The sequence below is a fragment of the Alligator sinensis genome, unplaced genomic scaffold, assembly GCF_000455745.1.
Source record: "Alligator sinensis unplaced genomic scaffold, ASM45574v1 scaffold402_1, whole genome shotgun sequence".
Lineage (NCBI taxonomy): Eukaryota > Metazoa > Chordata > Crocodylia > Alligatoridae > Alligator > Alligator sinensis.
The window spans coordinates 1,701,582-1,713,776 of NW_005842089.1; the positions used below are offsets into that span (position 1 = coordinate 1,701,582).

Below are 12,195 nucleotides of genomic sequence, written 5' to 3' on the forward strand. Positions count from 1 at the left end.
TGTCCATAATTACTATAGCATTACTACTAGCACCTGGATTTTAATTTTTACTGCTACTAGTACCTGGACATTGGGCTGCCCTACGGCCCTCCCTTCCTGCCTTTCTATGATAAGGGAGCTCTTCCCGTGCTATCGATAAGCTCAGAATTGTGCTGTCAAGAAGCTTCATCTCCAGTGGACTCTACAGTTCAGACACGGCGCACAGGCTGAATTAGATTCGGTCTCTGTGGGTTCATGCTGTGAGTTGGATCTGTCTGGTCTAGTTTAAAACAGCTAAGATGTAAACTCTGGTCATGCAATCCTCAGAGAGATGGCCACAGCCCTGCTAGCAACAGCTGTGGTTTAAAACCTTTTCCACCAACTATGTGGGTATGGCATGAATTTCTCCATTGTCCACCCAGCACTAAAAGATTTCACTGTCCCTCTATGAATATTGTTCTTTTTTACAGCGCTTTATTTCCCTTCCTTCGTAGCTTGTTCTTCCTTGGCTAGCTGTTGTGCATAGCCCTTGCTGCCTGGGTTCGGCCTTTTTTTTTTAATTTTTTTTTTTTAACAAACATTGTGTATATGGTTTTAACTCTGCTGTTCTCTTCTCTTGTTCTGTAATTGCCACCCTGCTGCTCCTGTCTCCTGTTGTCACATCAACCCGCTCTCAGTTTAAAGGTCTGTGATGGTTGTCCTCTGCCGAAGGTAGAGTGGAGCGGCAAAATATTTGGGAGCAGAAGGGGATAGAGTTACAGGGGGAAAGAAAGATTGTTGTAAAAAGTGGTATTAAAAGTGTAGCACATCAAAAGTGCCAGAAATCAAAATTCTAGTGGTGTCTTGGTTTGCTTGTGCCTGCTCCAGCTGGGGCTGTGTGCACCTGTCACAGGTTCTGTGGCCTTTGGAAATGAAGCTGTTGCTGGTGTATTGTGCTAACGTGCCCTACATCTTCCTGCAGATTGAAAACTTTTCAGCCTCTCCCTTTTTTCCCCCCTCCAGTTGTAGTGTTCTCCCTTCCTGTGCCGTACCCCAAGCCATCATCCCAGCTCAGGCTTAGAGGAAATGCTGTGTAGCTTTGTCTGCATAGCTTTGTCCTCGTTTTTACTGGCTGTAAAAGTCACCGGTGGCAGTGAGGGTTTGAATTGCTGCTCCCAGGCGGAGGGATACCTTGGACAAAGCAGCAAAAGACCTGCATGGTGCAGTTTCTCAGTCCCCTCAAGCTCAGGACTCCTTTCTGATCAGCCAAGCGCATCATTTTGCAGTGGGCCCTGGGCTGCTTCATCCACATATGAGATGTAGGTGGGAGAACTGGGTTCGGGCTGTCCACTTCACTGTGAGCGAGCCTCCCCTTCCCCCTGTGCCTGCAGTACCAGCTCCTTGCAAGCCATATTGGGAATTAGCTCTGCCTCTCAGCTAATCACTTGTATCTGATTCAGTTTCCAGGCCGAGCGCCCGGCATTAAATGTCGTCATTTTCCCTCTGCTCCATGAGGACTTGACCGAAGTCATCAGAGATGTCCCCATGATGCACTTGGACGAAATTACCTTGTTTAAAAGCAGAGTGGCTGAAGAGCCTCCGAACCTGTGGTGGTGACCCTGCCATCACATGCGGGACGGTGGGAGCGAACCTGTGAAAACAGCTTCTTGTTGGCCTGCATTGTCCCTTCCTGACCTCGAGGCTGCCTGCCTGGATGCTGGACAGTCACTTTAACTCAGTGCAATTGCAAAGCAAAAAAGCTCGGACTCTGTATCGGGTAGTGCTTACACCTGAAAATCCAGTCTTGAGGTCTCTGGAACCATGTGGGTGTATTTCCCTGCGGTTAATAATGAATTCCTGTTACTTTGTGTTAGTTTAAGGTAAGCCACGCTAATGTAATGGACTCCCTTTCCCTCCACCTCTCGTTGCCCGGTGCGTTTGTCTGTGTACTTTGGCAGTATGCTCTGTTGTTTTCTTGGTGCCTGTCCTTTGCTTGAGTCTGTTATTGGCAAGGAGGAGGACTGATTCCAGGGGAGCATTCATGTCCCTTTAGTTAAAGTGGACCCCAAGGTGTATTGTTGAGGTGAAATGCAGCATCTCTCTTGCGCTGTGAATGCATACATAGCCCCGTGTTCAGTGAAGTGTATTTAGGCGTATTTTCTGTTGAGAAAAGAATCTGTTTTTAATAACCAATTATGACTGTTCACATTTTGCAGCCATCGTTACGTTCTCCTTGCTCTTTGGTGTTCTGGTTGCTTGACCTTGGCGGCAGAAATTCCTCGTTTTGTCTTGGAAATCTGCTTTCTCAAACCCTGTGTTAGCAAGTGTCTGGCATGGGCCCACCTATCCTGAGGCTGTCACCGGAGCTTTAAACCCAGTGAAAAGGCTTTTCCACCGTGCAGCGGAGCTGCGGCTCTGGTGTTCCTACTCTGTCTCCACACGGTGTGCTGGAGTCCATGCTGGCTTAGAGACCCTATGAAGTATTTTTCCAAGTGCCATTTCAATAGGCTCGCTTGCTCCACTGAATGTCATTAGGAGTGTGTAATGGCCTGCGTCACATCTTCAGGTTGCCTTATTTATCCAGCACTTTCTGAAGCAGCAGACAGCTGTGCCAGATGCCAAAATGCACGTTCTTAGAGTCAGTTTTCCAGGTGGCGATAGGAAATCCTGCTCTGTGGAGGGTTCTGTGGTACAGGCTATCCACTAGAGTTTCTTGAATGCTTGGTGATGATGAGCTAAGCAGATGTGCTGTGACATCATTCCTGGAAGGAAACCCAATATTTCTCCAGGTGGCATCATCATTTCCTGCCCAGTATTTCCCGCACAGTAGTGCCATAGCTGCATGTGCTGTCCAGTGCACAGCTGCTCCTGGGAATCGTGTCATCATTTCAGAGGGATAGATTTGAAAGCAGACTTCATCTTCATGGATCAAACCTCAGCTGCTCTTCCCCTACTCTGATTGCTGGGGATCCTGGTTTTCTCTGATTTAAAAAAAAAAAAAAAAAAAATCCAAATTTCCTGACTTAACCCCCTCCCCCTATCCATGTATTTCCATGATTTAAAACAAAATGCCATTATCAATCCAAATAATATATAATGGCATTTTGCTTTAATCACGGGAAAATGTGAATTTTTTTTTTGTTAAATCAGAGAATTTTGGATTCTTTTTATCAGAGAAAACCAGGATCCCTGCTGATTTGCCAGCATCTGGCTAAATAAGTCTGGAAGCTCCTGTTCTGCATGTTAAATGCTGGACCAGCCCCAGCTAATACCTACAAGTAGGGCACAGTTGCAGAGCACTTCCAGACTTCTCTCAGCAGAAGCCTAACGGCGCAACTATGCATTACTAAATGAATCTGTACATGCATGTTTGCACTCCTCCTTGTGGGTAGGAGCTCCAGTCGGACAGTTTAGCCTTTCTGCAGACTTTTCCCTGTCCTTCCCTGGGGAATGGGGATTTAACATCTTCCTTCCCCTCAAGCCCAGCTGCTCAGAGAAGGGGACCTAGTGTTAAGCCTCTGGCCATGCATCTAATAGATGCTGTCAAGTGAGTTTGTGCCCTTGCTTCAAGCAGGTGTCCTGCAGCACAGCATCAGCCAAGCTGCTAGCAGGGTGCTCCAGTGCTACATAGGACTTTCGAACCGTCTCTGACTTGTGGTTTGGTTTTTGGTTAAGCAAGAGCATGGAAAGGAGTAACTGCCCTTTTTGCCAAGTGCCCTACCACTGTTTATTGTCTAGCACTCCCAGTTTTTCTACCCATCCTGTATCTGTCTCTCATCTGTTTTGTGCCTTCTTCTAAGGTAAGCTGCAGCATCCCCTAACTCCCAGATGGGGTAGACTTCTAGGAAGGGATGTAAGCCACTGCCCTGTCAAGCTGAGGCCATGTTATCTCTGCACAGCTGCTGGCTTGCTTCCTTCCTGCACATGCATTAATGGGGAGAGGCAAGGAGGGACTTTTGAAGCTCTGCCAAAGGATGCTTTTCTACCTGTATCCCCATTGCCTGCAATATCATTGCTGGAGAGGGAATGCAAAGGGGTTAAAGGTATGGAGCCAGCTCCACTTCATGCATAAAGGGATGGATCCCATGCACTAATGATGTCCTGCATCAGCTTATTGCTGGCACCTGAATGTTTCCAAAATAAACCCTTCCCCACCTGGACCCAGGATCTCCCCTTCTGATGTGCACTTGTGCATCTATGAGGGATGGCTCCATGAGGTCTGGTGCTGAGGGAGCCAGCAGCTCCTGTGTCCTTCTTGTTGGTGGCTTCAGTGGCACCTGCTGGATCCTGTTCAGATCTGGGGCAGCTGCTGAAAAGGGGTCATTCGAGTGGATTCATGGGCACAGGTAATCATTCCTAATAGCAGCAGTGACGATCCTAACTAGACCAGCCACAGGTAGGAAAGACGGTACCTCAAGAAGCAGTAAGGAGACCAAAAAAAAATCTCCCTTCCCCACTCCCCCAAACCTGTGGCCCTGTGCTCAGCATCCCCTCTACAAATCCTCTTAATGCAAGTGAGAATTTCCGCTGCTTGTGCACTCCAGGCAGGATTCACCAGATGTTAATAATGTGCTTATTTTCTCTAAGTGCTATTTTGGCATCGGTGTTAATTACAATTTATATTCTGCAACATTTACACTGGGAAAAGAACCCACCCTAATAGTCCCCAATTGGCAGAGCTGGGCTATTAAACGTAGCACCATATGCTCTGTACAGAGGAGTATATGGGGCTCGCAGCCGTGTCAGCGCAGAGGTTCCAATGTGCCACGTTGGGGAGGAGAGAATAGAGGGACTGGGTTTTTTTTCCTGTGTTTTATTTATTTATCCCCCACTCCACCCCTCTTGTTCCTGGTTCTTATTTAATACCAAATTCTCTCTCTCCTTTCCCCATCCCCTGCAGCCCTTCCCTGCCCTCTGGGGGTGTCTGGATGAGATGATCTGAGCCCACTAACACCGTTTTCTTTAGATACCTCTATGCCCACATGTGCTAAGGAAGTGGCAGAAGTGGAAATAAGGAGTTGTTTGTAACCTCACTTGTGCCAGAGCGGGTGTAGCAAAGGGGCTCCAAAGTCCAGCAGCCCTGTGCGCTCCAGGCGTCAGAGGTGACTTGGTTTGTGTGAGAGAGCGAGAGAGATTGTGCTAGTGCTTGGGTCAGTGAGCTTGGAAAGGTGCCTACTGGGGGACGCGAACCTGCACGGGTCTCCTTCTCTCCCTTTTGGGCTCTCCTTAGCTGTTGTCATGCCCCCTAGCACCAGCTCTGATGGGGTGCTGTGATGCCGTCACCCTCCACATAGCCAGATTCCCAGTGCTCGGAGAGACTCAGCTGTCGTCCTGTAGACTGGCACCTGAGGAGGAGATGAAAGGGAAGGTGAGAGAGCACGGGTCAGTGGTCAGACTGTGGGGCCACTGGCTCCTTGTGACTTGGGGCAAGTACTTCAGTCCTGCACCTCGCTTTGCCCCGTATGTAAAATAGGGGTGCATGTTCATCAGCCCAGGGCAGGGTGCGGGAAAGCTGGATCTGCCTGAGAGCAGCAGCTAGGGTGGAGTCCTGGGGGGTGATGGGAGCAGGGCTCAGTTGCTCAGCCTGGCCTGGCAGGGAGGGAGGGAGGGCACTGCCACTGCCTGCTGCCATCCACATGGAAATTCGTCTTTCTTGGGAGGGAAGGAGAGAGATGCAAAACACTAAGGGCCTTAGGGAGCATCCCAGGCAGGGGCTGTTCATCTTCCCCTCCTGGGATGTGTCCTGCTAACAGCAGGCTGTCCCTGAGCAGGGCTGGGGGAATCCTCCCCTCGCTCTCCCGGTCCAAGGTGGGAAGGCTGGGAGTCCTTCGTAGGAGATCGGGTACCAGTGCTCTCCCCTCCTATTCTGCCCACTTCCACCTCCTCCTGGATCCAGCTGCCTCCGTAACTCTCGCACTGCGGTATCCCCGCTGCACAAACATCCTAGTCACTTAGCAAAAATGAGTGTCCCAGACAGCGCAGCAGGTTTGTCTGATCTGCTTACGGGCGTCTCAGCCCACTACACGCTGATCCTGGCTGATGCCCCGTCCAGACAAAGCTTTTCCCCCCTGCCTGGAGAAGTATAAACCCACAAAGAAGGAAGCGTTACAAGTGGTGCTGAGCTACTGCAGAGGAAAATCTCTCTCTCTTTGCAGGGTCTCCTCCCCGTTCGATCGGAGGCACAGGCAGCCGGGGCACTCTAGCAGGAGAATCATTTCCATAGAAACCAATCAGGAGGTTGTACGGGGAATAATGATTAATAGCGAAGGGATGTTGCCTCGGGCCCTTTTCATTTTTTAGGGGGCAGCGAGGGACACCGCAGCACGGAGCAGAGCACAGGTAGGGGGACACGCAGCCTTTCCAACTAATGAAAACCAGCTCTTCCATTAATTTCCAGGCCAGCTCCCTCTGCCCGCCCCCGACGGCTGCTTTCCAGCTTTCTTTGAATGTACAAAATGGCCAACCTGGTTAGAAATAATAATAATAAAAATGGATGGATGGGGCCTGACTATTAACATTGTTGCTGTTAGCAGCAGGATTTCAGCCATAAAACATGAAGCAAGGGAGACATTGACCTTTCTGCTGTTTGAAATGAATGGAGACATCGATATCTATTGTTTCCAGTGGCATTGACCTCTGACACCCTCGTTTCTCCCACCCCCTCCCTTTTTTTTTTTTATTTCCCCCTGACACTGGAGGAAAGGGGTCAGTTGGCAGCATCTATTGATCCCGTTCGTTCTCAGTGATAGGGAAATAATTAGGATTTTGAAAGTCCTACAATGCGCCGGCCAAAACTGTATCTACGCCCCATGGAAATTCAAAGCTCCCAGGTCAGAGGGAAGATGGATCAGTATAGGTTTAATTGCTATGTTGTTTTTTCTATTTATTTATTTTTATTTTAGCTTTTAAACTGGTAAGTGTGTGGTGGGGTTTTTTTTTATGTGAGTACACTTGGAGTCGGGATGCCTGGTGCCTTGTTTTATTTATTTATTTTTGTAAGTCACCCCTCTTGTGTGAACTTCATCTCTGCACTGAGAATGCAAAATCAGGCATGGCTAATTAGCTGTATGACAATTAAGTAATGTAGCACAAAACCATTAGGACACTGGATGCGTTTTTGAAGTTTGTCCTTTGAAGTGGAAGCTGCAACTCCCTGCCCAAGGCTGCTGAGGAAATGTTTGTCTATCAAAACTTTCTTTGAAAATAAATGCCAGCATGAGAGTCCCTGTCCCTCTCCCTTCTATATAAACAGGAGATGAATTGTCCCCCCCCCCACTTGTAAAAACCACTGGCATTGAGAAGAATAGCGATTGCCAAAAAAAAAAAAAGAGGCATTAAAGGGCCAGTTGGTCTCTTTGCATACTCCTCTCTAGGCTGTCGAATCGTGTTGATATGGAAGAGAACATATACAAGTTCCACCTGTTACGGGTTGATTGGAGAAAATGGCTCTCCAAATCTCAAGGTATGACCCTGTAATGGGCTAAATGACACCAGGAACTCATGCCACCTGTTTGCAAATGACTGACAAACTCCTCGATTTTTAACAGCCCCATCTGTGCCCTTGTTTTACACTTGTGTTTACAGCTGGCTGTTTGTCGCTAGTCACGAACCACCCGGTTGGGATGTGCAACTCATGTACATTTGTGGCATGTAAAAATTCAAATAAAGAGTGAAACTGATTTTAAAACCAGTCAGCTTTGTTGTCTGTCTTCTTGCGGTCCTTCCTCCCCACCCCTAGAAATCGAAACATGCTTTTGATGGACAGGCTTCTATGTTGAATTTATAATGGTAGCCTTGGAAGGCGTGTTTAGGACTGGCTGTCTGTAAACCTATTGTGGGTGGGGGTGTAATAAGCTTCCCTATAAGGTTCTGCTAACCTACCTCAATTCTGATATAGATTGTAATCCTATCCATACTGTTAGCGTGGCTGGGCTCCGTTGTGTCCACTGAGGATAAGTGCCTTGTATTTATGTTGCATCACTTTTCTTTTTTTCCATCTTGCATCTCAAAGCTCTTGATGAACGGTGACTAAAAGCTCATAATAAGAGAACTGTCGGCTCTAGTTGGCAGATGAATAAACTGAGACTTGGAGAAGTGAAATGGCTTGCCCCAGCATCACTTGCTCTGCCCGAGCCTGGGATCTCTATCTGACTCCCGGTCTTCTGCTCAGCAAGGTTACACTGGATTTTTCAGAATTGCTAATGCAAAAAACGTACAAGATTGTGGTTCTGTGTATGCGAAATGGCCTGTTCAACTTGGGGCTGATGGGTGCTCTGTACAAACACCAGTATTGCACACAGTGACTTCATGTGCACAATTCTGAGTGTGCTCCCTTGGGTGTCTGTCTGGCACCAGCCTGAGGCAGGCTTAAATAGGAGCTCAGCCTACCGTGGATCTAAGCCCGAGGTCTTGGGGGGATGGTTGGGCATGGTAAGTAATGTCACAGTTAGCTGGCCCTTCACACTACTGTCAGATAAATAATGCAGACTTTCAGGGACCTTCATATTGGTTACCAGGGCTGGAGGGGAGAACTGCTTTGCAAGACCCGTTTAATAATGTAGCACCCCAGCAAGCATCCTTGCTAGCAGAAGAAGGAGCTGACCAATCTGATGGCAGCAAAGCATTGAAACAGAGGTTGTTAAAGGTGAATTTGAATAGCTGAGGTGAAGTTACAGGGACCCTGGTTTCACAGATACGTTTATGCCTTGATCTCACTGCAGTGCTGGAGATTGGAGGGGCAGAGGGTTAAGTAGTATAAATAAAGAAAATCAGGGTATGCTGCAAAAAGGTGAACATACAAAAAGCAGCATCTGCATCCTGGCTAATCAATGCTGGCTGTTCTTGCCCACAGCTGCATGGGTCAGCACCGGCAGGTCCCGTCGCCTCTTTGTCACTTCAGATGAAAGCTTGGTTTGTCATTTTGTGAGGGGCATGCAGTGTTGTTCACAAAGGCATATGCGCTATTAAATATTGAAGCCTTCTGGAAGGGTGTGTGTGGAGTGCTGTGCATTGCCCTTGGGTATGGTAAGAGCAGCAGTGGCAACAGCCTCTGGATTTGCCTACTGTTAAAAAAAACAAAACTGGTAACTTCTGAGCAGAAGGGGTAAAAGTGCTGCATTCTGCCCAGACGTACAGCTCTCATTGCTCCAGTAGCGAATACTGGCTATGAATTTTTTGCAAAGAAGGCCTGAGGCCTTGTTCACACGCAGTTGCACCTATTTAAAAGCGTGGTATTTTTTTCTCTTTCTAAACACAGTTTAGTAAAACTCAGTGCAGCTTTGCACAGGGGCATGCTCAAGTGGCTGAAAACCCTGGCTTCCCTTGGCTAAATATAACAGGAGCAGTCTCTCTTACTGCTGCAGATTGGTGATTTATTAAGTGAAGCGACACAGGGTTTTGTACCAACCAGTTTAATTAGACTGGCGTAAGGAGAGGTTTGTCAATATAGACTATCGCACATCTTTTGTCGGGAATAGCTTTAAGGAACCGCACTCCTGGGTCTCCCAAAAGTGTCTTGTGGTTTCTGTGACTCTCTTTCTTTGTTGCTGTGGCTGCTTTTGCCATTTGGACTCCAAATGGGACCTCTGAGGCCCACCCCATTCCATTGCTCTCGCATGCTTCAGTTATGGATTTTATTGTTCCAATAACTTTTATCTTGATGTGCTTTTGGGGGAGGAAGAAGAGATAAGCAGGGAGGAGGCTGAGGAAGGAATGTGCTTTCTGACTCCATTGCAAAATGCCAACTGTTAACACGGGCATGCTGCTGCATTGTTTCAGCATTAATAATTTGAGCATAGAGGGGAATTTAAGGAGAAAACAACCGAACCATTTTATCCTGCAACTCTAGCATTAGGTGTATAGGCCAGTGGAAGAAGTCTCGCCAAGCTGAAATCCAGACCAAAAATCCAGCCACTTTTGCATTTTGTAGTGCTCCCCTTGCAGACCAAAAAAGCAGCCACTTTTGCATTTTGTAGTGCTCCCCTGCCTTTCATCAGGGTCTAGGAGGGTTTCAGCAAGGTGGGATATTTGGGAGGAGGCTGGCCAGGCATCTCTCTGGGGTGGGTTATAAATCGCGAATCTTGTATCTCTGCAGGGGCCTGGAAAATGTGACTTGAGGTCTCTTTCATCCCTAGGACTTCCCCGTGTTTCCAGGGCATAGGCATTCGGTGCCTGGAAATGAGCTCTAAGCACTGGGCTATCCAGCCAGCCAGCTCTGTGCAAGTGTCAGTCGGATGAGTTGGGGCAAGGAAGATACTGAGAGCACTGGAGGTATTTGTGAAGAAGAGGAGAACAGATAGGGATAAAACACGCTCTGCAGTTTAGGGCAGAGAATAAAATGTCCAGCAGGGCTCCAGATTCACTATTGGAGTCTGAATCCAAGCCAAAATGGGGAGGAGAAAATGGCATGTAAAGGTGAACATGGAGCCAAGTACTGGTACCACCTGAAGATCAGCATTCAACTGGCTCACTGTCTGCTAGCCTAAGCTGCTTTGGGGTGATAGAGGAGGAATGCGCGGGCATCTGGGATATGCAGCCACTTGGAGCAAAGGCCCTGCAATCTTTCATCACTCCCCAAACAAAGTAGCTGGAGCATGTGCAGCAGGGAGTGTGGAGAGAAGAAGGTGGAGCCCCTTTCGCACCTCCAGAGAGGGGAAGATCTTGGATCGGTCAGGTTGGGGTACTAACTTTCACTCCTCTGTTTGAAGTGCCCCCATCAAAGATTGACCACAGCCTGGTCTCACATTCCAGTTCTCACCCCTCTGCTCCTCGCTTATAATTACTGCTTTGTGCAAGGCATGAACTGCTCCCAAATGTTGAGGGCTGCCTTGTTTAATTGGGCGACGAATACCACCTACCTGTGACATGGGCTATCTTACCAGAGATACAGTAACTTAAAACCTACGTTGTCGGATCTAGGGGGAGGTCAGTATGCAAAGAGCAGTATTCGTAGAGGTTTGGTTGCCAGGAGATCGGAAAACTCAGCAAAGCCTCGACAGGGAAAAAAAAAATGTGTAGAGCTCATTCAACAATGATGGTGAGCCTGTCTGTGCACAACTCAGCTGCTTCTTAACAGTTGTGTAACAAGCCCTTCTTGGTAAGGAGATTGGGCTGTTTGATGTGTGTTTCTTCTGTCAATCGGGTCCGAATCCTCGACTCTGGGGCCAGTTTGACTCATCTAGCAGGCAGTCTGAGAAACTGCTCTGCTATCTCTGACCATACTGAGGCCATCTGGTGTGTACGGCTGCAGAGGAGCAGTGCTCTAGGTTTGGGAGTGCTTACAAAAGTGAGGGGCGATACACCCGAGTAGGGCCTGTCACTCACCACAGCGGATTCACAAAAAATCATAATACAGAAAATTACCAAGACAGAATTAGATGGGCAGCAGAAACAAATGGGTCCTGCCTTGACAGCTGGTAGATATGTATTCTGATGGATCACCATTGGTGGTCCAATATCTCAGACGCTGATTTCTGGCCAGGAAAGCCCCTGTGCCATGGTTGGAAGCCAAGGAAATCAGTGAAATTACACTCGGGCAGAATTTGGACCATGCTGTTGATACGTAGGATCTGATGGCAGGGGCTTCCCAGCTCACATCAATAGCTGTGATATGCTACGGGTTCAGAGGATGGTCTCTTCGAATGGGTGATCAGCACCACAGTCGTTCTTTGCCACCACCTGGATCCAGAAGTTGCTGCAGACACCTGAGAGCAAGCTTTATGCGCAAGATCCACTGACTCACCCACACGTGCTTCCTGTGACCTCACCCTTTGCAGCAATTCTGCATCATTGGCTCATGCCCTGCAATGGGTGCGTGTGGCTGTGGTCTACATCAGATGGAGCTTCTGAGCTGACTTCAGAGAGGACGTATGTGCAACCTCTCCCAGTGTTGAAGTCCATGTTGTAAATGAATCCCTCTTGATCTGATGCCAATTGCCACGGCATCAAAGCACCACTTAAACGCTGCTGGCTGGACCCTAACAACTGGCCACATTCTCCTGCCTGGTTGTAGACTGTGCAGATAAAGCTCCGTGTACGGCCTGCAATGGGTTCCTGTGCTTCAAGCTTCCTACTGCACCTACATTGTGTCCTTTAGACTTTGCTGTTCACCCTCCATCTGCCTTTTTTTGATTTCAGGTGTTTTTTAGGATGAACAAATTAGAGGGACTTGTTCTGATGAGACCAGAAGATCAACTGAGGTGGCAACAGGTAATGTGAATGCTCATCAGATTCCTGCGG

At 48.1% G+C, this 12,195-nt stretch overlaps 1 protein-coding gene across 4 annotated transcripts in view; it reads left to right on the plus strand.

Annotated features, from left to right (window-relative positions):
• FBXL18 (F-box and leucine rich repeat protein 18) overlaps nt 1-12,165 on the plus strand; it is a 29,456-nt gene extending 17,291 nt beyond the window's left edge. For 2 of the 4 annotated variants that reach the window (XM_006023953.3, XM_025204572.1), the window contains one exon: nt 1,419-7,643. In XM_006023953.3, the coding sequence (XP_006024015.1) occupies nt 1,419-1,575 (157 nt within the window). In that variant the 3' untranslated portion in view covers nt 1,576-7,643. Of the gene's footprint in view, nt 1-1,418; nt 7,644-12,093 lie in introns of those variants that run through there. The other 2 variants (XR_003094154.1, XM_025204571.1) reach the window with 2 other exon arrangements.
• Nucleotides 12,166-12,195: the final 30 nt, after the last annotated feature.